Here is a 25,625-nt window from a genome sequence, read left to right as displayed (position 1 = left end):
AAGCTTCATGGAGGAAGTGGGATTTCAGCTGAGCCTGGAAGGAAAGGGCAGACTTCAACAAGCTGATTGGGAGGGGCTGTGGAGAACATTCAGGGAAGACATAGGGAATGATGGGGAGGCAGGAGAGGTAGAATGACTACAGAGTTTACACAGATAACAAACCACAGAGCCATAGGAAAGTCTTAAGACTCCAAATGGAGGATTCCCTCCACCATGCCACTCATCCCAGTATCTTGCACCCCATCACCCTTGCTTCCAAAAAAAGTATAATAGCATTTCCCCATGGGATAATCAAGAAGTAAAAAACGCTATTCCATCTACCTTCTTTGGATCTAGGAGTACAAATAAGATTTTGAGTAATGACCGCTGAACGGTTACAGTCCTTACTATTTTTAGGCCCACAAGAAAAACCCAGTGTAATGGGTCTGAGCATCAGAAGACATGTATTCCAGACATGTATTCCAATGAGCTCTTTCATTTACACTCTGTATGAACTTGGATAAATTATTTTACCTCTTTGCCTCTCAGTTTCCTCATCTGTAAAATGGGGGTAACAACACCTGTCCTGCCTATCTCTAAGTGTTATAATGATCAAATGAGATAATAGATTCCATAGCACTTTGTACACTTTAAGGTATTCTATAAACATACAAAGTTTATAGTATTCACTTTTGTAAAGCAGAGAGTTTATGGAATCATAGGATCTGAATTTGGAAAGGACATCAGAAATGATCTAAGTTTAAAGCCCTCCTTCTCAGATAGGAAATGGAGGCCCAGGGAGATTAAATGATTTACCTAAGGTTATATGGAGTGTAAGCATCAGAAGCAGGAATCGAATCCTGATCTTCTGACTCGAGAGCTCACACTCTTTCCAATGTCCCTTGCTGTTTTAAACAAGTGTTATTTTTAAAACATGGGGACATCCTTGTGGGTTGCAATGCTTTAGGCTTCTGGGAGAAGGCAGAACAGGATTTAGGATCAGGGGCGGGGAACCTGTGACCTTGGGGCCACATGTGGCCTTCTAGGTCCTCAAGGGCAACCCTTTGACTGAATCCAAACTTCACAGAACAAATCCCCTTAATAAAAGGATTTGTTCTGTTAAACTTGGACTCAGTCAAAAGGCTGCACCCAAGAACCTGGAAGGTGGCAGGTTTTCCACCCCTGATTTAGGTGCTAAGAGGGACAGAGAAAGGACTGGGGACTAGGAGGAAACTAACAACTGTTGTGAATTTCTGTTGGGAAAATTGCAAACATCCTGAGTGATAGGGGGAAAAAAGTCAGTCAGTAAGCATTGTTAGACTTACTATGTCAGGCACTGTGTTCAGGGGCTCAGGATACAAAGAAAGGCAAACACAGCCCTTGCCTCAAGAAGCTTACAGTGTAATGGGGAAGACAATATGTAAATAACTAGGGCACACAAGATATGTATTTATCATATGGAAGGTAATTTCCTAGGACTCCGCAACTAACTAGTAGTTGGGAGCCTGGGAAAAGCCTCCTGCAGAGGGTGGTGTTTGAGCTGGATCTTGGAAGAAGCCTGAGCAGCTAAGAGGCAGAGCTGAGGAGGGAGAGCACTGTGAGCATGTTTTTAGGCAGAGGAAAGCAAAGGACCACCCCTTCCCCCCAGGACCTTCGACTTCTTGGGGCATGGGGCAGGTGTCTGTGCCACCTAGTTTTGTGGAGCTTTGATTCCCTATGCCACAAAATCTGGCTGGACTGAAACCCAACTAGTTCAAAGGGGGTTCTGAGTAGTTCTAGAGAGGACTAGGGAGGAATTGAGAGATTGTGAGTGAGGGAGAGGGGACCATAGGACATATAGGGTACTGGAAGATATGCGTCTCAGCCCCTGCCTTCTCTGCATCTGGGACGAGCTATGCAATAGTTCTTGGGGGAAAGCTGGTAGTTTGAGGTGGAAGGAGGGGACAATCTGACGCAGTGGACGTCTCCTGTCCGCCCCAGGTCCCCTGAGATTGGTGTATTAAGGGCCCCTGGGGTCTGGGACCTTGGTGGGATGCGGAGGTGGGGTGTGAAGGGCCGGGAGGGCCCTGGGCTTGGAGCATGCGCCTTGGACTGGGCTGCCTGTAAACCTGCCCCCCTCCCCCATCTCCCGCATTGATCCTCTGAAGCCCCGCCCCCGGTCTGGGGTCCCGGACTCGACGCCCCGCCCCTCCCTGCTGTTCTCCTCCCCCTGAGGCTGCGGCGCTCAGATGAGCCCTTGCGGGCTGGTGGCGTGTGAGTGTGCGGGGCTGTGCGGGTGAGCTGGCTCTGCCGGAGCCCAGCCGCCACCACAGCCCCGTCCCCGTCCCTCCAGCCCAGCGGGGCCATGGACCCTTCCCGCGCCATCCAGCACGAGATCAGCTCCCTCAAAGGTGTGGGCCAGGCCGGCGGGGGTGCGGGGTGAGACCTGCCATATGGAGGGGCGAGGAAGGTCTGGTCTAGGGGTGCGGGAGGGAGGCGCGGGGGGCGTTCGGGGAAGGCTGAGAGATGCTCTAGGGAGGGCGATGGAGGACCGGTGGTCTGGGGGGTCCTTTGGGTCTGGGCAAGACTGAGGGGAACTCCGTGGGACCTCAGGGACTGGTGGGATGGGGACTAGACCAGACTAGCGCCGGCTCTGACCGATCTCTGAGTGGGCTGGCCGGGTCAGGAGGGGGAAGTGTGGGTCGGAGCCCCCACGTGGAGCCCTAACTTTGCAGGGGCGGCTCCATTGCGCAGTGACCCCAGGTAACCCCCAGACTCCTCCCCCTCCCCGCCCCGCCCCTTAGCAGCGGGGTGCCTGCAGGTAGTCTCTGGGACCCGTTTGTGTGCATCTGGGGCCCCCGAGGGAGGGGTGTGACTGCAGAGAGGGAGAACCTCACTTTTGCTGCGGGACGGATTATTTGAGGTCCCAGGCTTCTTTCTTGGGAGACAGGGAGAGATGCTGCAAAGACAGCCCAGTTCCTCCTTCTTCGCTGAATTGGGAGCCCTTTCCTGTTTTACTTTCTGGGAAGAAGCCGTGTGGGAAAGAGTCGAGAACGTCCTATTAGCTAAGTAGATCTTACTGCAGAGTTGTGACTGTCCCCACCCAGGCAGAGAGGGGGAGGGGATGGCCGAGCCAAGTCTGTGTGAGAAAAGAGATGGGGAGGAGGATGTGGGAGTGGTCCCCTGATGGATGGGCAAATGGACTGAGGAAGACTCCCCTTTCTTTTCCTCCCCTCCCCTGGGCTTTCCTTTAGGCCGCAGCTGCAGTCAGACCCTCTATGCAACAGCCCTAGCATCACACACAAAACTCTCGCTGCTCACATCAGTATGTAGGGGTTCTGAATGAGAGGGCTGGGGAGAGCTCCTCCCATCTTTTAGGCTCTCAGAGGCTCCCCGTGGCTTTGATGGGGAGGGGTCTCCTTGCTCCTCTGCAGCAGGGCCTGGAGCCAAGCCAGGCAATCTGTGGCATCTTTTCCTCCTCCTCCCTTCCCCGCGTCTCTCAGCTCAGCCAGGAGACCCTGGTATGCTCCAGCTCCTGATTGACCTCCCTTGAAGGAGGGTCCCTGAGGGAATGAATGCCTGAGGCGCCAGTTAGACTGGGGAAGGGCCCCCTATGGGTGACTCTACACAGTGGCTTCTTGTCTGGCCAGGGATGGAGGGAGCTGCCCCATCAGGCTGAATAGTCACCCTGGAGACCTGGTCGACAGTCCTTCTCCCCTCCCCAAGGGTTGGGCAGGCCTATTCATTCTGCTCTGGGTCAGTGGATGGATGCGGGGGCTGGGGTGAGACCAGGTCTGGCCCAAGGCTGGGGGAGTTTGTGCTGTTGTTGGAGCTGATTCTTGGTCCCAGCTTCAGCCTCCAGAGCTGAATCAGCAGAGGTGACTGCTCTCTGCAGTGACCTGGTTTAGGATTGGGGGGAGGAGGGATGAGGGTAGCCTTGGTGCAAGGCCCTCTGCCCTGCCAAGTACTCATGTCATCTCTCTTCTCCTAACCTGAGCTCCGCTGCACCCCAGGAACAAGTCCAATCAACCACACTTTGGAGGAAGGCGACCAAGTAGAAGGGGGTCCCCAAGGTGTTTCCACCCTCCCTCTGTCTCTTTAGGCAGTGGTGTTGCTGCCCTCTGCTGTGCACTGGAAGCACTGCATGATATCCTAGGTGTGCCAAGGACCTACAGCCCTTTGGATGGAGGAATTGAATGGAAGAGCTGTGGGGAACAATGTGTCCTACTATTTTCTTAGTGGTAGGACTTTGTGTTTGGAGATGGTTGGTAGGACATGGATTGAATAGAGAGATTGACTTTGGGGAATGACATAGAATATTGGGAGATGTCAAATGAAATTGCATTTGTAAAGTGCTTTGCAAACGTTAAGAGATAAATGCTAGCTATCGTGGTCGTGGTCGTGGTTGTCATCATCATCATCAGGGGATTTAGAGGAATTAATGAATGACCCATGGAGGATGGTGGGGGAAACACTGTGTGGAGACATCCTGTGTCAAGGGATAACAAGGGAAGGGCTGGAATGGGGTGTGTCATAAGAACAGGGTCCATATTGAAAGACCATGTGAAACTGTACTATTGGGTAAGATGGTAGGAAATGACAGTGGAAGACTGGGGAATGGTCTGGGAGAGTGAGTGCATATTCAGAATTTGGAAGGACATCATTGGGGATGTTTTTGGACAAAGGATGGGTTCAGAAGGTGTATCAAAGGCGGCACCCACAAGTGTGTCAGGAGACTTGGATTTTAATTGTCCAAAGTGAGGGGACAGTCCATTTTCCTTTGTCCTGGTTAAACCACATCTCAAATTTTGTGTCCACTTTGGGGAATCACATTTTAGTAATATTTGATAAACTGAACTGTGTCCAGAGGATGGCAGTCAAACTGATAAGGAGACTGGAAATTGCCATCGGAATATTAGCTGAAGGACTGTTTGACTTGGATAAAAGAGGACAGTGGGCACAGGTTCTTTGATTGAACTGGGAGGATTCTGGGCTAGCCCAACTCTCTCATTTTACAGATGAGGAAAATAAAGCCCAGAGAGGCTGTGATTTTCCTAAGGTCACACTGCCGTTTAGTGATAGAGCAGAGACTAAAGCCCGGGTCGCCTGACTCCTGGGCCAGTATTCTTTCTTCTGCACTGAATAACCTGATTTCTGTCTTCAGATATCTTAGGGGCCCTCATTCAGAAGAGGGAGAGGGTGTGTTCTGATGGAAAGGATGCTGGATTTGGAGCTGGACAGCTGGATTCAAATCCTAGCTCTGATACTACCTGAGTGACCTTGAACAAGTCGTTTCTTCCCGGGCCTCATTTTCTTTATCTATAAAATGAAGAAGTTAAGAGTAGATGACTCCTGAGGATCCTTTCAGCTCTAAATCTATGCTCCTGTGACGAAATGTGTTCTATCTGACCCCAGAAAGAGAACTAGGAATAGTGGATCCAAGAAAGCCCATTTCAAGGCAAAAAACGAAAAGCTTTCTAACAGGTAGAGTTGTCTAAAAATGGAATGGAGATAGTGGGCTTCCCATTTATCAAGTGTGAACAAAATTTGAATGTTGCAGTCAGATCTATTTCAAAGAGGCCCCTTGGATTGAGTAGAAGGCTGGACCAGGTGATTTCTAAAAGTTCTGTCATTCTAACTCTCCCTACTATGTTATGTTCCATTAGCAAAACTCTTATCCTTTCTCAGTGTCTGTATCCTCATGTGTCATGTGGTGGGAATTTTCAGAGGGGAAGGTTTGGGCCCGATATAAGGAAAAAGTGGTTAACAGAGTCATCTCTGAACATCAAATGGATTCCCTCTAGAGGTGATAGGCTTACTCTTTACAAACAAACTTCAAGCATAAGCCTACATAGATGGATGAGTGGGTGGATGGATGGATGGATTTCATTGATGATTTATTTATTCAAACATACTCATCAGGTGTGTTGTAGAGGTTATTCTAGTTCAGATATCAGTTGGACTAGTTGACCCAGTGACCTTCTTGCCAACTCTGATGAGTCTGTTAAATAGGAACAGTACAGTAATCCTTTCTTCCCTCCCGCTAAGGGAAGTTTCTTCATGTGAGATGCTGGAGAGCTCTAGAATACCAAATAAACGTGCTTCTGGAACATAAGGGGAGGACTGGGAGCTTCCCTTCCATCCCCAGGACAGTTTGATTACCCTTGTGGGGAGTGGGGTGGAGGAAAAGCAGAGGTGGGCAGTTTCCTCCTGGTATCCAAGAGACCAGCTTTTGGATTGGTCAGAGTGGAAAGTTCTTCCTTTACTTTTAGTAAATATGAATCAACAGCTGGATATGATAGCCAAAAGGCTAACGATTTTAGGCTACCCTTAGAGAAGTATCTAGAACTAGATGTGAGTTTTGCTCTGTTGTCCTGCTCAGACCACATCTGGAGTATGGTGTTCAGGTCTGGATGCCACATTTTAGGAAGGATACTGATTAGCTAGACAGCATGGTGTTGATGGGGGTGATGAGGATGGTGAAAAGCCTTGGGCTTATGCCATTTGAAAGTTGATTGAAAGAACTGGGAATATTTCATTTGGAGAAGAGACAACTTGAGGATGACATATTTGTTTCCAAGTGTTTAAGGGGTTGGCAAATAGTGTTCCTCTCAGGTATGTGTGGGATGGCTCAGGTCCCTACATAAATCAATAAATCAGATGCCTCTCAAAGTGATGACAGAAAAGAGATTTATTTGATTCTCGAGAAGCGGGGCTAACCTGTAGGAGTAGGAAAGACGAAGACAAAGAAAAGGCAGTGATTTATATAGACCCTAATGCAAGTCCCTCCTCCCTCCACTGACCATTATCCTCATTAGCTGAGAATATGATCTTACATTCTAGACATGAAATCTAACCAATCCCTTTTGAAATGAAGACATCGAGGAATTATGTGAGTTTTGTCCAATCATTGAGACCCTAATACACTACACAGTTTTATATCCTTATATGAAATTATTCTATTCTAAAAATATTGTAACCTTGAGCCTTTAGGCCTTACCTCACCCCTGGGAGAAGAATTACAATCTGAGAAGTCTTCACTAAACCTCTCCCACTCAGGTAGAATGCAAGCATTTGGAGGCAAGGACTATTTTGATTTTTTTTTTTGTCTTGCTATCCCCATCCAGTGCTTTGCATATAGTGGATGAATTATTGTCAAAGTGAATAAAATCAAATTGAAGAGGCATTAGATTTAAAGTTTTGGAAGATGTATTCTCTCAACAACCCCATGAAATAGGTGCTAAAGGCATTCATTAGTCCCATTTTATTAATAGGGAAACTGAGACTTACAGAGGTTGAGGGACCTGTCACACAGCTTGGTCACACAGATTGTAGGTGTGAAAGGCCGAGGTGAGCCCTGAAGTCTGGTCTTCCTTCCGTTTATTAACCTTCAGAAACAAAAGGGTGAATTTGTGAATTTGTCTTTGTGGAAACCCACAGACCTTGAACCATCAGGAATGGGGAAGAGATGATTCTGGGGGAACTTGATAGCTGTCTTTAAGTATTTGAAGCTCTGTCACATGGGGAGGGATTAGCTGTGTTCTCTTTGGCCCCAGAGGGCAGAATTAGCAACACTGGGTGGGGAATCTCAGAGAGACAAATTTAGGATTGATGTAAAGAAAAACGTCCTCACAATTAGAGCTGCCCAGGAGTGGCATGAGTGGCTCAGCAGAGCCTTCGACCACTTGTTGGATATGTCATAGTGGGGATTCCTTAGTTGGTGGGGGTTGGAACAGTCCTTTTCCAACCCTATCATTCTGTGGTTTCCTGCTTCTTGGACCCAGGGAACTGAACTAGAAGCACGGCATACATGTTTTACAGAGTTTTGGCTCAATGACCCATTTAGTTAGAAAACTTTCTACTGATTAGAGCTTTCTTGAAGTCGAATGAGCTGACTCTAGAAGCATCTAAGCAAGTGAAGGCTGAATGATCTACATGTTGGACTGGATACTTCGGAGGTCCCAGAAGTGACATTCTGTGATTCTGTGGTTGGGGATCTGTTGGTGGCTCTAGAACAGCGATTCTTAACCTTGGTTCCAGGGAGACAGCATAGATTTCAGAGGGTCTGTGAACTCTGGAACTTTTAGTATTTTGATAACTACATGTCACTCTAATTGTATTCCTTTGTATTTTATTTATGCATTTTAAAAAGCACTGTTCTGAGAGGAGGGGTCCACTGTTTTCACTAGACTGCCAAAGGGGGTCCATGATAAAGCACCCCTGCAGCAGGGGGGTTTGAGGAGAAATGGGAAGGGAAAGTTCTGAATCCCTGAATCTTAGGTAAGCCACTGTCTCATTGACCGGCTGCCCTGGAATCTGTCTCTCCCAGGAGCTAGTCTTTTCTGCACCTCTTACCCTGCTCTATCTCCCTGACTGGGCATTAGAAGAAGGATGCCAACAGCCAAGATGGTTTAGAACGTGTTCCCCCAGACTGTGCCTCCCCCTGTGCCCTGCAGTGCCAGAGCCTCTCTCCCTCCTTCCCTCCCTCCTCTCCTATCCCTCTGTGGTCTGTGGGAACTGGCCAGACTCAGCTCTGACTTCAAAGTTTCCACGTCAGTGGGTGGGGGGATGCTCTGTTTGCCTGTGTGCTCCTTGCTGCCATGGTGACCGCCTCATTAAACCCGCCCCCCCACGCCTACTGCCTGCTCCTCCCTCCCATTCCGGATCTACCCCCCTCCCCTTTCTCCCAGCTGCCCTATTTATCCCTGGGCCCCGAGGTTGTGAGTGTGTGAATGAATGGGAGGGTGTTTGATTGGAAGTAAGGATGCATATCTGCCCGCACCTGTCTCCCTCAGTTACTTCTTCCACTTATTGTCCCCCCATCTCACCTGCTTTGTGAGTGTCTCCCATTCATCCTTATCTCCCATTTTGTCCCTCCACTTCCCAGCCTGTCTTCTCCTGTCCCTCTTCAACCACTTTGCCATCTCTCCACCCCCCCCCACCGGCCACACCCACCTCTCTAATTCTTTTTCTACCTCCCTTCAACCCCCTCCTCTCTGCCCACTCCCTTGCCCCTCTACCTATAGGGCAATGTGAGGCAGAGGCCCCTAGGAAGAAGTATGTACCCAGCATCACCCTTCTCCCCATCCAGGGCCTGCTCTTTTCTCCCCTCTACCACCACCAATGTATAGCAATGTGGGCGGGGCAGAGCAAGACTGAGCCTCAAGGTGACTTTGATTTCCTCCTGGCAGCTGGAAAGACCGATTCTTCTGGGGCCAAGCTGCCCAGTTCTGCTTGCTGGGGGTCACACAGACGGCCCTGCCCAGTCTCCTGAGGCGCCTGCTGATCCTGGCTCCGGGATCCAGGTGCAAGTTATTTGGCTCCTTGCGGAACAAAGTGTTCAGTGCTGTTCCCAATCTGGCCTGACACAGAGAAGGTTAAGGGAGGGGATTTGGACCTGAATCAGGAAGGCTTCCTGGGTGTAGGGTGCCCCTCTAGAGACTCCCCAGGAATAGCAAAGAGGGTGTGGGTGTCCAGGCCCTGGGGCCACTGCCCTTCTCACCAGGCTGACCTATCCTGTCTGGGGATAGCTCTTCCTTTCCCAAAGGATTGGGGGGCAGGGAGCAGGAGGAATACTCTTTCTTACTTTCCAACACTAATGTTTCTTCCTCGGAGCTCCATCACATCCCCTCCCCAGCCTAGCCACGACCCCTCCCACATTCTGCACTTAGCTCTTCATCTCATTCTCCTGGGACCTCTTAGGCTTCAGACCTTCAGCTCATTCAGCCTCCCAGCCCTTGCGTTGGTGCCTCCCCCATCTTCTGTGCCAATGACTTCCATCTGGCCCTTGCCTCAGGATCCCCCCACTTAAGATGGTTGAAGGAAGTGTTTCCAAAGTGAAGTCATTTCTGATAGAGAAGAGGCATACTGGGGGAGCTGAACCCTCTCATCCCCTCCTCTTTTCAAAGCACCCACCCCACCCAAGTGGCGGCAGTCTGGCCGGGAGGGGCAGCGGGCCCATTGGCTGCTGAGTCAGAGGGGGCTGGGACTGCAGCGCCTGGCAGGCCGTGCTGAGGGGGTGGGGCCCGGGGCCCAGGCTGGGCCAGGGAGATCCTCCAGGCTCAGTTCAGGGCATGTGCTAAGTGCTGTCCCTCCCTGGCGTCTCAGTGAGGAGTCCTCCCGGCCGGCTGCTCCCTTGCTGCCCTGCTGTTCATTCCTGTGCCCCGCCTGCCTGCCCGCCTGCGAGCCGCCTGCCCGGCCCTGGGGAGAGGAAGCTGCCTTCTCAGCTTGCTGCTGCCTCCCTCTTCTCCCTGGGCTCCACCCGCAGCCCCAGCCCGATCACTGATTCCTGGGTTCCCCATTTGCCTGTCCTCACCATGGTAGCTGGCATGCTCATGCCCCTGGATCAGCTCCGGGCCATTTATGAGCTGCTCTTCAGGGAAGGTGTGATGGTGGCCAAGAAGGATCTGCGGCCCCAGAGCTTGCACCCCCACGTGCCTGGTGGGGTCACCAACCTGCAGGTCATACGGGCCATGGGCTCACTGAGGGCACGAGGCCTGGTGCGGGAGACTTTTGCCTGGCGCCACTTTTATTGGTACCTCACCAACGAGGGCATTGCCCACCTGCGCCAGTACTTGCACCTTCCCCCCGAGATTGTGCCTGCATCCCTGCAGCGTGTCCGCCGTCCTGTGGCTATGGTGGCTCCTGCCCGTCGTGCACCCACTCGGGTACAGACAGTGCAGGGACCCCTGAGCTGCCCTCCCAAGCGGCCTGACAGTGCCCGCGAAGAGCGGCAGGCCTATCGTCGGAAAGAGGATGAGGAGGTGCCTGAGCCACCAGTGGTGCCCACTTCCCGGGGAGCCCTGGCACGGACTGCCCCGGAGCCCACCCCTGCCCCAGGTCAGCAGCCCCCTGTCTGGGAGGGAATTGGGGGTGGGACAACTGGGATCCTGTGTAGTTCGAGGGACTCTATAGGGGAACCTTGGGGATCTCTGTCACTTTTCTTGGGTTGGGGGACCTCAAAGAACCAGCAGGTGTCACCCTCTCTCTCCTGGCTGCCTCTTGAGGCATTGCCTGGGGTTTCTTATTGGCTTGAGGTGGGATGTGAGAGGTCTGGTGGTATCCTTCCCTCTTCTCTTCCACATCAAAGAGCAGAGCCCTGGGCTCTGAGGCTGACCTGTGAGCAGGGGCCCCTTTCAGGGCCTGAATATTGGGGGTGCTGCAGGCAGACATGCTTCTTAGGGCCCTGGACAGGCATGGACAGCTGCTCTTAGCTGGCCCCGCCCCTTTCCTGGTAGTAATCTCAGCCTAGGCCCCTGCTCCTCCCCAGCCTCAGCCTCCCTCCCTTGGGACCAGGCTCAGGAGGTGCTTGAAGCTAGAGAGTTGGGGTCTCCTCCAGCTCAGCATAGTTCCAGGTTTGGGGGCCCCCCAGGAAGCCTGCCTGCAGGCTTGTGGGGAGGAATGACTGGGGAAAGGAGGGAAGTGGGGCTGGCCTTGGAGTCAGGGAACCTCGGTCTGTATCCTGGCGCCCACACTTACCAGCTTGTGTCACTGTGAGTCACTTACTTCATCTCATCAGGTCTCAGTTTCCTCATCTATAAAATGGGGATAATAATACCTGTATTACTTACCTCAAAGAGTTATCCCCAGGGAAGTGCTTTGTCAGTGCTTTTCTTTTTCCCCAGCGGCCTCCTTTGCCATTGCCCCATCCCTCCTCTCCTCTTTCTCCCCTTGCCCACTCCTCCCACCCCTAGCTGCCTCCTTGCAGTGTCCAGTGAAGTAGAGTAGAAGGACTGCTGGATTTGGGGCTAGAAGGTATGGCAGCCAATTCCCAGATGTGCTGCTTACTGCCTCTGTGACCTTGGGAGAATCATTTACTCTCTGTAGGACTCAGTTTCCCCCCACTACAACATGAGGAGTTTGGGCTAGATGACCTCCATGTTTCCTTCTAGCTCTGAAATTCTGATCCTGCTCTCCCTTCTCTGCCCACCCTCCTTTCTCTGGCCACCTCTCATCACCCCTCGGCTCTCTCCTTTCTGCTCTGATCTGACCAATGGTCAGGCTTTTAGGGCTAGCCTTCTCCCCGCCTCCTCCCTTCTTGTGTGCTGTGATTGGGTAGATGGGTTACTGCCTCCAGTGACCCTACCTGGGAGGTACCTAGAATATCAGGTCTGGAGGGGGAGAGATCTGCTTCCTACCTCCCAAGGCAGCCCCGGTCCACTTTGGGACATATTTTTAGGAAGCTTTTCCTTATGTCAAACCTAAATTTTGATGTAGTTTTATAGAGAGGAAGCGTGATGCAGTGGATAGAGAAAGATGGTTAGGGAAGACTTGTGTTCAGGTGCTACCTCTAGTACATGCTAGCAGTGTGACCCTGGGCAAGTCATTTAACTTCTGACTACAGGAAGTCAGCTCTTTGTAAATTGCCAACCTTCATTGTCAGAGGGAGTCTTCCTCACCAGAAGTTTTCCTTATACATGTGAAATCACAGGTCTGAATTCCCTTCCCTATCTCTATCTCTGTCCTCTCCCCCCAAAAAAAGCCTAAATCACTTTTCTGTGATTTCCCACCCATGGTTCTTAGTTTTACCCTCTGAGATAAAGTAGAGTGAGCCTAATCACCTTTCTGTGGTGACAGCCTTCAAATACTTGAAGAAAGCTATGATGCCCACCCCACCTCCCACCCCACCTCCCACCCCTAAGTTTTCTTTTCTTTGGCGTAGACACTCCCAAGTCCTTCAATCCATCCTTGTACGTGGAGCCCAATTTTCAGTTCGTTCACCATTCTGGTTGTCACCCTCTGGAATGAGCGCAAGAGGCAGAGGGTTCCTACATCATTCTGGGGGTTGCTCTGAAAAGAAAGAGGGTTATAAGAAAGGTGGTCCCTGACAAAAGAGGATGGTGAAAAGTGTTGTCTGGAGATGTGTAGCACAGTTCTGGGAACTGCATTGGGTGATTTAGTAGAATGGAAATTGTATCATCGTGGTACAGTGGAAAAAAGAACCCAGAGGACCTGGGTTAAAATCCCACCTTTGATACTTTGGCAAGTCACTTAGCCTCAAGTCTGGGGGATGAGTGGGGAGAGTGGTATGTTAAAGACCTCTGGGTCTTTAGTTCAAATCTAGCCTCAGACATTTACTAGCTTGGGGACACTGGGTAAGTCACTTCACTTCTGTGCGCCTTAATTTTCCTCATCTGTAAAATGGGAGCAGTGATAGCACCTATCTCCCAGGGTTGTTACGGGGACAAAAATGAGATAATATTTGTAAGAGCATTTTGCAAACCTTGAAGTGCTATTAAATGTCAGCTGTTATTATTAGATGACCTTGAAGGTCCTCTCTAGTCTTCGAGCTTGGGGGTAGGAGACTAGGTATTCCTAATGATCCTGAAGGCAGTGTGGTATAGTTTAAAGAGCTCTGGATTTGGGGGTCCCATTATAATCCTACCTCTGACACCAGCTGGGTTACTAGGAGAAAATCCTTTAACAAACTCTTTGAACCCCAGTGTCTTTATCTACAAAATGGGGAGAACAGTGACCTGCAGTACCCTCAAAGGGTTGAGGTATCAGTGAGGATCCTATGAGATGATGTTTGTAAACTGCTTTGCAGACCTCTTAACGTGTGACACAGAGCTCATTGAGTCAGACTGCCAGGACTGGAGACTAAGATAAAATTAGGTTCTCAAATGCCATCTTTGTGTTTGGCCATAGTTACAGCTCTTCTTGGAGGAAGGGAATAAGCATCTATTAAGCACCTACTATATGCAGGCACTCTACAGATATCTGTTTTGCTTCTTGGAAGTTGTGGCAGCCCAAGGATTCGGGATGTCCCCACAGCCAGGATTCCTAGTCTCTCCTCCTCCACCTTATTACCATCTGCTTCTCTTTTTCCTCCTTCCTCTGTCCCAATAGCAGGACAGTTTGTACAGTCCAACTCCTGGGTTCCTTGGACCCCTGCTCTCAATGAGTGTGATGTGAGATCAGGTATTTTCTTGCCTTCCCCTTTTGTGATTGTAGACACGGTGATCCTGTAGCTCCTCCCTCTCCATTCCTTTCGTTTCTTCTCTTCTGCCTCTCTCCATTCTCGATTTCCCCATTTCCCCAAGCCTTCCAGGCTTGTCTTGGGCAACGCTGCCCCTGGGGAGTGAAATTGGAGTTGGAGATCCTGGACCCTGAAGGGGAGCTTTGCTCTCCTGCCTCAGTGATGAGGCCCACCCCCCCCTTCTGCCCCTCAGCCTCGCCCCAAGCACTGCTGGTGACTCAGCCCTGTGGCTGCCACTGGAGCATTCTGTCAGCTCAGAGTTTCCAACAGGAAACAGGGCAGATGGGGCTGTAGCTCCAGGCTTAGTCAGCCAAGGACCCCAGCCTCCTGGCTCCCATTGATGGCCCCACCCTACTGTTCCTGGCTCCCTGCAGGCATCTGCTCTTTCAGGGGAGGACCTATCCGGAACCCCCTTGCTGTTCTGTGGTCTTGGCTTCCATCTGAGTTTTCCACTCTTCCATCTTTAGCTACCCATATATCTCTACCTCTCCATCCCTCTCCCCACCTATCTCCCCTCTCCATCCTCCTTGCCCATGTATCTCCCCCTTCTCCATCCCCCTTCCCACATATCTCCTCTCCCTCCCCATGTATCTCCCTTCCACATCCCCTTCCCCCATGTATCTCCCCCTTTTGTTCCCCTCTCCTTACATAGCTCCCCCCCAGCTGTTTCCTGGGATCCCTGGACTGAGAGGTGAGGCAGAAATGGGGATCTTCAATTAAATGCATATAATCTACCCTTAAGCCCAGTCTAGGGTGCTCTCTTTTTGCCCTGGCTCGTATATGTCTGTCATTCCCTCTTGGGCATACTTCCTCTAGAGCTGCAAATAAGACTGGACTGTTCTTGGCTTTAGTTGAAATGCTGGTTCCTTTAGCTGAAACAAGATCCCCCTCCCCCCATGAAGGCTAAGGCGTATCTTTCCCCATTGCCTCTCCCCCAAACCCTTCAGACCTGGTCCTTTCCAGGGTTCAGGATCAAGTCCTCCCTTTTCTGCTTTGAAACCCAGCGTTCTCTTGTACACCTTCCACCAAATCCCTGACCTGAGAAGGCATCTGACCCAGAGAACCCAGTGATAGCTGGAGGATCTGTATAATGAGCATCTGGGCTTGCCACACTCACTTCCTTGGGCTTTTTTGCTGATGCTTCCAGGGTAGTGATGACCCTACCGTCCTGCAGTTTTCCAGAATTCAGATACCTTGCCCATTCACTAACAGACAATTTTCATTTTCAGGAAGAGAAAGGTAGTTTTGTCACAGAGGCTGGGCCATGGCTGTGGGATATGGGAGAAGTTGGGGTGGTTATATGGGTTCTGGGGTTACTGTGGAGGTCAGGCTGTTGGTATGGTGAGAGAGGAGTGGCTTGATAATGCCAGGGACTGGTTAAGGTGAGCCACTCCTTGTAGTCATTTGCACTGAGGCCAACTGAAGGTCTCTAGCTGATGCCTTGAGGCAAGGGCTAAGGAACAAGCATTTATTAAATGTTTACTATGTGCCAGCTTAACAAATATCTCTTTTGAACCTCACCCCAAACTTGGAAGGTGAATGCCATTATTTGTTTTTGTGAGGCAGTGGGGATTAAGTGACTTGTGCAGGGTCACCTATCTGGTAAGTATCTAGTGTTTTATGCTGGATTTGAACTCAAGTCCTCTTGCCTCCAAGGACAGTTTCTATGCACTGCTCCACCTAACTGCCCCCTGGTGGATGCTATTATTATCCTCATTTTACGTTGAGAAAACTGAGGCAGACAGAGGTGAAGTGACTTGCCCAGAGTTACTGAGCTAGTCCATGTCTGAGGCTGGCTTCTGACTCCAGGCCCAGAGCTCTATCCACACTAGACCACCTAGGTGAGAAAATGGAAGAGAGTAGGAGACAAGGCTTTGAAGATGAGGAAGACAGACCTTGTGGGGGGATCTGAAGGGGCTGAGCTTTGAAGCACCTGTAGGATTGGGGCAAGGTTGGGGCCAGGGCTGTCCCATGGGTGTAGGGAGGACTCTGGGTGCCTAGTCTTTGAGGTAGGGCAGGTAGGAGGGAGGGAGGAAGAGGCCTTTAGGCCAGAAGTTGTTGGGGCTAGTCTGACTCGTCTTGTCTCTGGTCTTGTGTGACTAAAGAGGGGCTGAGCTGGGTGGCAGCAAGGGCTGTGAGGAGGAGCTGCTCCCCAGTCCACTTGCTTGCTCACTCCCAGCCTGTGGCTGGCTTCCCTCCCTCCCGCCCTTCTTCCTGCTCTCCCCTCCTCTCTGCCGGTCGGTTTGTTCTGAGCCACTCTCACTTTGCTGCTGTCTCCTGGCCTGGGACTTGAGGGTCATGGAGATGTACTGTATGGAAGAGCTGATCCAGCGAGGCCAAGGTACGTGACGGTGCGTGAGGATCCAGCCCCTGCCTGTGCATGTACATGTGCCTGCCTGGATGCCAGGGCTACCGCATCTGGGAGCCCTGAGAACCCAGGAATGCTTCATATCCAGGAGGTTCCCTGGGGTCTCAGTTTCCCTTTCTGGGCTATTGGCTGGCTAGCATAATGAGGCCATGACATGTCCCAGTGTGCGTATCCCGCTCTTGGGAATGTGAGGGTCAAGGGGAGCCATTGAGTCTGGCCCCAGGAACAGTGTGTGCCTTTGCTATAACCAAGAGAAGTCCCTGAATATGAATATAGTAGGGGAAAGAATTTGTTGGGGGTGGGGGGGAAGGGGATGCTGCTGGCTGTCGGAGTGGGAAAAGTAGGGTGGGGCAGTCTGGGGTTTTTTGCCTTTGCCCCATGCTAATGAAACTCTCTGAATAGCAGCATGCCAAGGGGAAGGGGCAAGGCTGTTTTCCTACAGGACTTTCATTGTTCCCATGATACTGTGTGTGCATGTATTTGGTGGTGGTGGGGTCCCTTTGTAGGAAAGCCTCTTGTTTGAGTTGGAACTGGTTCTCTGTCCTCCATGTACTGCCTTTCCCCCGACAGCAATTATAGCACATGGGTCCTACTGATCCTCTCTGATATGGGTCTTGTGGTCTTGGGTCAGGGCCCCCCAGAGGGCAGAAGCCAGGATCCACACCAGATTGCACATGGTACAGGTGTCATCCATGCTGTTGGCAGGGCAGTACCAAGAATTTCCTGGAGGCTTTCTCACGACTCCCAGTTGAGTCAGCAGCTTTCCCCAGACTTGTCCTGAGCACATGATGAGGGTGAGAGGGCAGAGGAAATCTGTATCCTCTGGATCTCTCTGCACTCACTAGATAGGCTATGCTTATTCTTGGTCCCTCCCTCCTCATGTCCGCTGACCTGGCTCTCCTGGGCTGGGTCCCATGGCCCCTGAATCTCTGGGAGCTTCTTTGTGGGAGGTCCCTGTGGAAGGATCTTAATGGCCCACCAGACCCCTTTCCTTTTAGATCTCTCTGACTTCTCATGCCTAGGATGGCCTGCTCCAGATGTCTTCTACTCCAGAGTGAACAGGGGCAGCATCCTTCTGAGAGTCTTCATTAGCAGCTTCCTTGGCACAGGCTGCCTCTGGCCCCAGATTCAGATGAGCTCCTAGCTGATTGCTAGCCCTGAGCCCATTTTCTGGTCTCTGCTACTCATGGACAACAGGAGGTTAGGGAAACGTATTTCCCTGCTGAGTGGGTAGGGATAGGCGTACTCAAAGTGGTCACTGTCTTGGCCAGTTGTGTACTCCTTTGTTCTCATCATCTTCCCTCCCCTCCCCTGGCAGAGTTGCTTTGAAAGTATGGAAACTGTAGGCCAAGGTATCTGCAGAGTCTGGGGGGAGAAGTTTTCTCTCCCTCCTCTGGTGAAGTGGATGCTTCCTCACATCAGGTTTTAGGGTCTTGAGTCCACAACCTTCTAAAACAATGGAAAATGACAATTGGGTCGAGGTGCTCTCTGATGTTGTGATAAAGGAGAGAGGCCAGGGACTTTGAGAGAACATTATAAAAGCGTAAGATGACTATGGAGTCTTTCTGACCCAACAAGGACTCTCCGCTGGAGACACTTAGAGGCCACCTCAAAGGTTAGGAGGCATTCTTCTCTCCATTCCAAAACAGACTATTATTAAGTGCCTATTATATGCCAGTTTGGCATATGGCACGGTGGGTAGAAAGCTGACATCAGAGTTTAGGAAGACCTTCATTCAGGACTTGTGTCCAACACACACTGGCTTTGCAGCTAACCCTGGGCAAATCACTTAATTTCTCAGGGCCCTAGGCAACTCACTAGGACTATAAGTTTCAGAAAATATGTTGGCCTGCATTGATATAGGTCTACATCAGTGAATTCATAGGATCCGATATCATAGGTCTGCTAAAAAAAAAATTGCCAAGGCACTATTCTAGGGGCTAGTATTGCAAAAACTAAAGGGAGCAAAAATCCTTACCCTCGAAGTTACATTCCAGTGGATGTCTTAGTGATGGCCTCCAAGTGGAAGTTTAGGACTCTTGGAGCAAGGCTTTGTGGGCTCCTCAGTCATGAGACATCAGAATGGATGCTATGTTATCGATGCTGCCTTCCTCTCTGCCTGACTTCTCCACCTGGTCCCCCCATCGTCCTTCCTCTCCAAGGTGGTAATTCTGTATGCCCTTTCTCTCCTTGAACTCCTCATAGGAACCTAAAGCCTGCTGCTTAAGAGTTAGTTTTCTTTTTTTAGTTTTGAACATTTTTAAAATAGTGTTAACCTCAGAGATTGTTTGTTTGGGTGCCTTTATGGGGAAAATAGTTGAGAGGAAGTGATTGAAGGGAGCTGTCCCAAGAGAAAAGAGAAAGATTTAAAATGTCCTTGTTTGTATAGTACTGTCTCTGATTAGGGGCTCAGACTTGGAAGGGAGAGGAGGAAAGAATTATAATTTTATTTATTATAATTTCCCAGAGCAGGGAAAGATTATTTATTCTGAGAAACCCATCTAGGCAGTGAGTCAGTAGGAGGGTGGGGACAGATAAAAGTGACGGAACAGCCCTTTTCACTCCACCACCCCATCCTAGCTTCAGATCAATTAGTCGTCTTATGACACCACTTACCGTTCCTATGACTTCCTAGAGCAAAACTTCCCCTTCCACTCGTGGTTCTTTTCTTGCTCCTTTCCCCCCCCCCATATATGTTGGTTTTTACTATCAGAATATTATCTCTTTGAGGGCAAACTTTTTGCTTGCTTTTTGTATCTCTGTCCCTGAAAGGTTAGTATTTACAAAGTGTTTAATAAATGCTTTTTAATCCATTTATTTGCCTTCATATAATGGCATTCTGGATGAGGTTTTCTGTGGATTTACTTTCATGTTTTTGTAAGTAATTTCCCATCTTAATGTATATGGCTCCTTCTGATGACTCCTTACTGCAGGGAAATAAATTTTCTTATTCTAAAACTGATCCTTTCTGGCAGCCATTCAAATTGAATGACCATGAGTAAGTCACTTCAACTTTCTGAGTTTCTGTTTCGTGTGGGATGACCTATATGGGCTGTTATGAGATGAGTTAGGTAGTAAAGCCCTATCTAGATGGCAGCTTTTTTTCCCCCAGTTGTTTGGGCTTTGGCAGCAGAGTCTAGACCCTCCTCTTGCCATCTCCATGCCATCCTGTGGAAGGAATTCCATGTGCACCCTAGGTCTTCAAAAGACTCAAATAGGGCCTGATCAGAGTAGGGGAAAGCAATAGCTGCCTCTTACAACAAAAATGAGTGTACACATTGCTTGAGGACCCTCTCCGGAGTGATTCCCAGGATCCCAGGTGGCTTGCTAAAGCTAAGGTGCAGAGAAGGTGCTAACCTGAATCTTTGCTATATCAGTGAAATCCAAAGTCCAGTCCCAGTTCCTATCCCAAGCCCCTTCCGTTTGTCTCTCAACACTTTTCCCTGAATTGTTCCCTCTTGCCTTGCCTGGTTGTTTATTAATATGTATTCAGAGAAAGAATTGACAAATAGAAGTATATAGAGTGTATAGAATATATGGAATAATTGTGTGTGTGTGTCTAATGGTAGCCATCTCAGGTTATACATAATAGATTTGCAGTTTCATGCGCAATTGTCTTTTCTATTATACTATGTTAAGGAAATACTTGTTTTATTCCATGAATTAAAAATAAAATATAGTTTAAAAAAAGATTCCCCCAGGAAGAACAGAAGTGAATGACTTCTGCTAGCCCTTTCCTTGGGGGTGGAGAGGCTAAGAATTCTGCTCCCTGGCAGGTGGGGCAGAGGGAGCTGGACTGGTATGAGAGGAGGGCTTAGAAATAGGGCCAGCAACACTTTGCATCTGGCCTTCCCTTTCCTATGGTCCAATCTGGGTGTTCTCTGGACCCTGGGAGTAGAGGGGGGTACAAGTCCCCAGAAACTCCATGTTCTTGTGCTTCTTCATTTTGAGGGGATCTGCCTCCTCTCACTCCCCACCTCTGTATGTAGAGAACAATTCATGGGTCACAGAGCACTTCGTTTGCCAACGCCAACAGATTGTTGGATTCTGTCTCACTAATCCTGTGACGTTGGTTGGGTAGGTGGTAGTATTTCCCTCTTGAGGAAACTGTGGCTCAAAAAAAAGAGTAATTTGTTTCAGGTCATAGGGTTAATAAGTAGAATTATTATTTTTGGTGAGGGGAAAGTAGTCAGGGTAAAGTGACTTGCCCAGGGTCACATAGCTAGTAAGTGTCAAGTGTCTGAGGTCACATTTGAACTTGGGTCTTCCTGACTCCAGGCCCAGTGCTCTATCCACTATGCTACCTAGCAGTATGCAATACAGTACTTTTGAAATGTGCTGGAGACATCCTGGAACTGTGGGAAGATCACTTAGTCTGGTGTCAGAAGGCCTGAGTTTGAATCTAAACCCTGCCATTTACTACTGATGTGACGTTGGGCAAGTCCTTGACCCTTTCTGGGCTTTAGTTTCCTCATATATAAAATTGGGGGTTGCACCCCTCCTCTAAGGCCCCTACGAGTTCTGAGTTTACGATCTTGTCTTTCAAACAAATAGCTTTTAATGAGCTCATATTGTAAACTCTTGAAGAAAGAAAGGAAGGTTTGAATATGGTTCTGCCCAGGAGCTGGGGCTATTGTCTGCCTGACTGGGATTGAGTTCCATCTCTGGCCCTGACTTGCTGCAAGATCTTGGGAAAGTCATGTATTCTCTGTAGGCCTCAGTTTTTCTGTCTGTATATTGGAGAGATTATCTGCTGCCATCCTCATATCATGTGAGGGAGAGGGAGTGAGGATAAAATTGTACTCTGAGCTTTGGGGGAGGGAAGGGCTATAGAAACTCTAGAAATCCTGGACTTCACTGCAGCGGCCCCTTGGCAGGGGAGTGGGCGTGTAGCCCAGAGCCACCACCCCCTCCCCCATCTCCTCTGTCCCTGGCTGCCTGTGTTGGGGGAGTGTCCGAGGGGCTTAGTGCCCTCGATGCCCCAGGGACCCTGTCATGTTCTAACTTGGGAGGCATGACGGTGGCGTAGATGTGGCAGACTCTCCTCTCTCGGTCTGATATTTATATCTTGCAGATACCCCTTCCCCCTCCCCAATGGGCTCAGGAAGGTGGTGCTGACATTTCGCTGGAATCCTCTGAACTCTCCTGAACAGCTCCTGTTCTGTCGCTGCTCCTCGGCTCTCTCCTGCTTGGTGGGGTGTGGGGTGTAGGGACTTCCCTGGCCGGCTGCTGTCCCCTCGAACTTAGTGATCCCCAATGAAGATTGTGCCGGGTAGGTGGGGCAGAGCTGGTGGGGGCTGAGGCCTTTTGGTAGTGGCAGTGATGGTGGAATGGGGGGGGGGGATTGGGGGCTGGGAAGGAGGCTAAGGGAGCGGCTGTCTCCTGCTTTGACTTTGGATTGGAAAGGGACATTCTTAAAGTTGACTTGGCTATTTTCACCCCAAGGACGAAGGGTATATAAAAGGCCTAGCCTGCTACTCTAAGGGAAGTTTGACATCCTGGCTTGCTTCTGAGGACCAGGCTTGCTTCTCCTTTGTTCCCTGGAAGCTCTATGTAGCTAGTCCCCTGCCTGGCCCATCTCTTGCTTTGGCCCTGTCAGATGGGGTTTGTTGAGTCTTGATCTGCGTTCTATACAAGGGCAAAGAGGGAGAGAGAAATAAACCTCTGTCTTCTAATCCTCTTCTGGTTAGCAGCAGGTGGGGGCTGTGGGGGGGGCGGTTGGAGGGGGGGAAGAGAGGGGAGGGGAGAAGCCTTAGATACTCAATGCAGTGGGTTGGGTTGACCCTGAGGCTGTTGGCAGATTCTAGGCTGCTGTCCAGCAGAGGCTTGATGACTGGCACTTGAGGGAATTCTCTGGGGGTAGTTGGAGGGGATGAGATGGGGACTGTTCACTGGTGGGGGTGATCTGACTCCCTGGTATGGCTGGGTTGCCCATGAAGGTGTTCTTGGCTTTCATAGCTGCCTTTTTCTCACCCCAGTAGGTTCCCACTTCCCATGGGAAGTAAGGGCCAGGGGTTCTGAGATACTTCCTCTGAGAAGGTAGCTTCAGGTGGTCTGGGTTTTGACTCAGACAGGAAGAAATATCCGCACTCCACCCACACACACATCCCGTTTTCCTCAGCTGGTTTTGTGGTATGAAGGGACCCAGAGGACATGGTATAAAGAGCCTGTTTTAGAATCCTAGCTCTCCTTCTTTATCACTTTGTGGCCTCAGGCAAATCTCTTCTCTGGGGCTTAGTTACCTCATCTATAAAACAGGGGACTTGGATTCAGTGACCCTTAAAGAAGTTCCTTCCAGACCTTTAATCCTGTAGACTTGCAGAGCTAAATTCTAGTCCCAACTTTGCCACTGATTGGCTGTGTGACCTTGGGTTAGTCCCTCTCCCTATCTAGATCTATTTTCCCTTCTATAAAATAAGGAGATTGGGCTAGATTACCTCCCACCTCCCTCCCTCTCCCTTCCCTACCCCCCCTCCCAAGTCTTCTTCTGTCTTGAACACTGTAGGATGTCTAGGCACTGAGACGCTCTGTGCCCTGGCCTGGCCTTGGAGCTCTGCGTGGGGGAGGGGGGTGGTGGTGGAGGAGGAAGGGGGGTGCTATGGTTACAGACCCAGGCGACTGTGAGATCGAAGCCAGAGCAGGAACAGTCCCTCCCCCATAGGGTGTGTCTCTGGGCAGGCAGGAGTTAAGATCAAGGCTAACCTTGAGTCCACCCTGTATCTGCCAGAGGGACATCTGAGCCCAGACTGAGCTGAGGCAGAGAGAGAAGCTGAGAGAGGGAGGGAGGGGGAGAAGGACTGGTTGTTCTATACCCTGAACCCCCTAGAAAGTCCCAGGGGACTCCCCTTTTCCTCCTTTGGCGAAGCTGAGCAAGGGGGCCAGGGGCAGGAGAGCCCAGTGGGCAGCGCCTCCATCTGCATTGCAGGCTTCTCCTAGGGGCAGAAGGGGCTGGGTCTGGCAAGTCGAAGAGGAACTTCCTCCCTGCTTGCTGGCTTCAATCAGCTGGCTCCCTCCCTCCCTCCCTCCCTCCTTTCATCTCCCTCCCTCCCTCCCTTTAGAGCAGGGAGGGGGCCGGTCCTTTGCCCAGCCTCTCTGCGCCAGCCCCAGGCATAGGCTCCAGCTAGCACTGGCCTTGCCTGCCGAGGCTTATCCCTCAGGGGCTGCCGGCTTTGCTCCCAGAGGCCCCATGGATCCCTCTGGCAATCTTTTCCCCTCCCTGGTTGTGGTGGGGCACGTTGTCACCTTAGTGGCTGTGTGGCACTGGCGGAGGTGGTGCCGACAGGCGCAGGACACCCAAGGTAAGAGCGGCTGCCTCTGTTGCCACTAGGGCTGCTGGCAGCAGAGACCGACAGCAGTGGGGCGGGTGCTGGGAGGCGGGCCTGGGAGTTGGGGGCAGAATCTTCATTGGTGAGGGCAGACTGCACCCCTCCCTCTCCTCTTCAGTCCAACTTTCCCTTCCTTTGTCCTCCCTCCCCTCCCTTTCTCAGGCTTGAACTAAGTTAAACACAACCACATGTGTGGGAAACTTAACCCTTCCTTCCCCTTCGAGGTGAGAGTGCAGGCGCCTGGGGAATCCTGGCAGGAAGTGGAGGCTGCCCATGTATCATTGAGTCCCAGGTGCCAGCTTGGAGACCCTTGGACTTGGGGTTAGGCTGGGACTCTTCTCTGACCCTGGCTTGCTGGGTTTTGTATTGGGGTTGGGAAGGTGATTCAGGCTGGGACTGACAGTCTTTAATCTGCCTCTTGTTCAGTTTTCCTGCCTGGAAATTGCACAGTAGGGACCTTGAGGCTGTCCTGGGCATAGATCAGATAGAGCCTGGGGCTGAAGGTGGGAGGATTTGTTCTGTTTAAATTGGGAAATGAGATGAGTTAGGTCTGGTGCCAGATCAGGTAAATAAATGCAGACAGGAGGCTAGGTGTGGGAAGACCTTTTTGGAAGCCTCCTTCCTATGGGCAGTTTATCCTCAGCCCAGGCCAGCTGCTGTCCCTGAGAGCTGTGGACTGATGCTCCAAGAGTGAGATGTCAGACTTCAGAGTAGAGCAGCTGCCAGCTTTGCCACTAAAGGCAGTGACTCAGGGCTGAGGCCTTTGTCAGCACTTGACAATGTGGGCCTGGTGGTAAGATTGGCCAGAGGTGCTGTCCCAGGTATTCAGGGAGCAACTGATGAGCAGAAAACCAGCCCTCTGGGTCTACTTTTCTTTGTTAAGGTTGTCAAGGCCTTTCTGCCTGGTATTGTGGTCAGTTTCTCAGCCTTACTTACTATCTTCATCAGCTCGGCCCTCCCTTTGCCCTAGGCCTCCTTCATTCCCCTCACTGGCAGGCACAGCTGCTTTTTTGGCCTGGTCTCCTGTCCCCCATGTCTGTTTGTGGTACCTAAACAGCTGGGCTGTCCTTTGCCTGCTATTTTGACAAAGTCACCCTGGTTCCATAGGCAGCATGTTGGTGGGGAACCCCTCCCCCAACCCCAGAGCTCCGGCCCCCCCCCTCCCCCCCAGAGTTCCACTCTCTTTCTGTACTCTAGAGCCCTCCTAGAATGTGAGCCTGCCTTCTCAGGAATGGGGCATTTGAGCGTCTATCATATGGGAGGGAACTCTGTGAGCAGCAACAGCATCTCAGGTTCCTCTGGACAGGTGTGTCCTAAGAGAAAGGGCAGTGCTGTCCCTGGCCTGGGACCCTGCCACATCTCCCCACCTCCAACTGCTTTCTTACAGAGATTGGGCCTTCGCTCTCAACTGCTCTTCTCCTTAGTTGCTGGGGGTAGGGATGGGGGTTGGGGTGCTTGATCATATGAAATGGCCTCTTTACTAGGAAGAGAAAGCCACAGAATCAAAGCCTCCCTTCTTCCCCTGAGGTCCCAAGGCAGATAGCAAGACTTAATTTCCTTTATCTGAATCTGGGGGCAGGAGGGAAGGATAGGGTATTGATGGGGCTCTAACTGGGCAGATTCTAGGGTTAAGCCCAGAGACTGGACCTTGAGAAGACAACAGACAGGTGATGGATCTAGTGTAGCCTTAGCTTTTAGGAGAAGGGCATTGGAAGATGGGTACTTTGTCCTTAGCTGGCTGATGGGGGATGAGGGGAGTGGACAGGAGGTTGTTTGGAGAAGATGGAGTCAGCCAAGTTTTAGAGGTGAGTGATGGAGCTGTGCCGTAGGCTTGGGGCAGGAAAACTAGGCACAGATGCTTTGGTTGGCTTTATCTAGGAAACTGAAGAAAGGATAGGCCCATTTTGATTTGGGTCAATGAAGGGGGCTTCAGAGGCCATTCTACAGCCCAAGTTTGGGAAGCTTTGCTCCTTGGATCAGGGATTAAATTTGACCA

The 25,625-nt window shown here is 50.7% G+C and overlaps 1 protein-coding gene and 1 long non-coding RNA gene across 26 annotated transcripts in view; one reads left to right on the top strand and one right to left on the bottom strand.

The window, feature by feature from the left end:
- PLEC (plectin) overlaps positions 1–25,625 on the top strand; it is a 110,812-nt gene that overhangs the window by 22,792 nt on the left and 62,395 nt on the right. For 4 of the 24 annotated variants that reach the window (XM_072602621.1, XM_072602619.1, XM_072602620.1 and 1 more), the window contains exon 1: positions 10,275–10,797. The exons of 7 other annotated variants lie outside the window; for them this stretch is intronic. In XM_072602621.1, the coding sequence (XP_072458722.1) occupies positions 10,275–10,797 (523 nt within the window). Of the gene's footprint in view, positions 1–2,210; positions 2,370–10,274; positions 10,798–14,536; positions 14,628–16,219; positions 16,278–21,318; positions 21,577–23,387; positions 23,603–25,625 lie in introns of those variants that run through there. 13 more of the 24 variants (XM_072602639.1, XM_072602633.1, XM_072602636.1 and 10 more) reach the window with 6 other exon arrangements.
- On the bottom strand, positions 6,632–11,923 carry LOC140500257 (uncharacterized). 2 transcript variants are annotated; one of them, XR_011965673.1, is made up of 4 exons: positions 11,437–11,923; positions 9,024–10,412; positions 7,249–7,346; positions 6,632–6,678 (listed from the first exon to the last, which is right to left on the bottom strand). It is a non-coding gene; the product is annotated as an uncharacterized lncRNA (long non-coding RNA). The 2 variants fall into 2 exon arrangements; XR_011965674.1 differs by having other exon boundaries at positions 9,024–11,492; positions 11,746–11,923.

Source organism: Notamacropus eugenii, chromosome 4, assembly GCF_028372415.1.
Source record: "Notamacropus eugenii isolate mMacEug1 chromosome 4, mMacEug1.pri_v2, whole genome shotgun sequence".
Classification (NCBI taxonomy): domain Eukaryota; kingdom Metazoa; phylum Chordata; class Mammalia; order Diprotodontia; family Macropodidae; genus Notamacropus; species Notamacropus eugenii.
The sequence above is the reverse complement of the archived record's forward strand: the minus strand, read 5'-3'. Positions and strand labels throughout refer to the sequence as shown.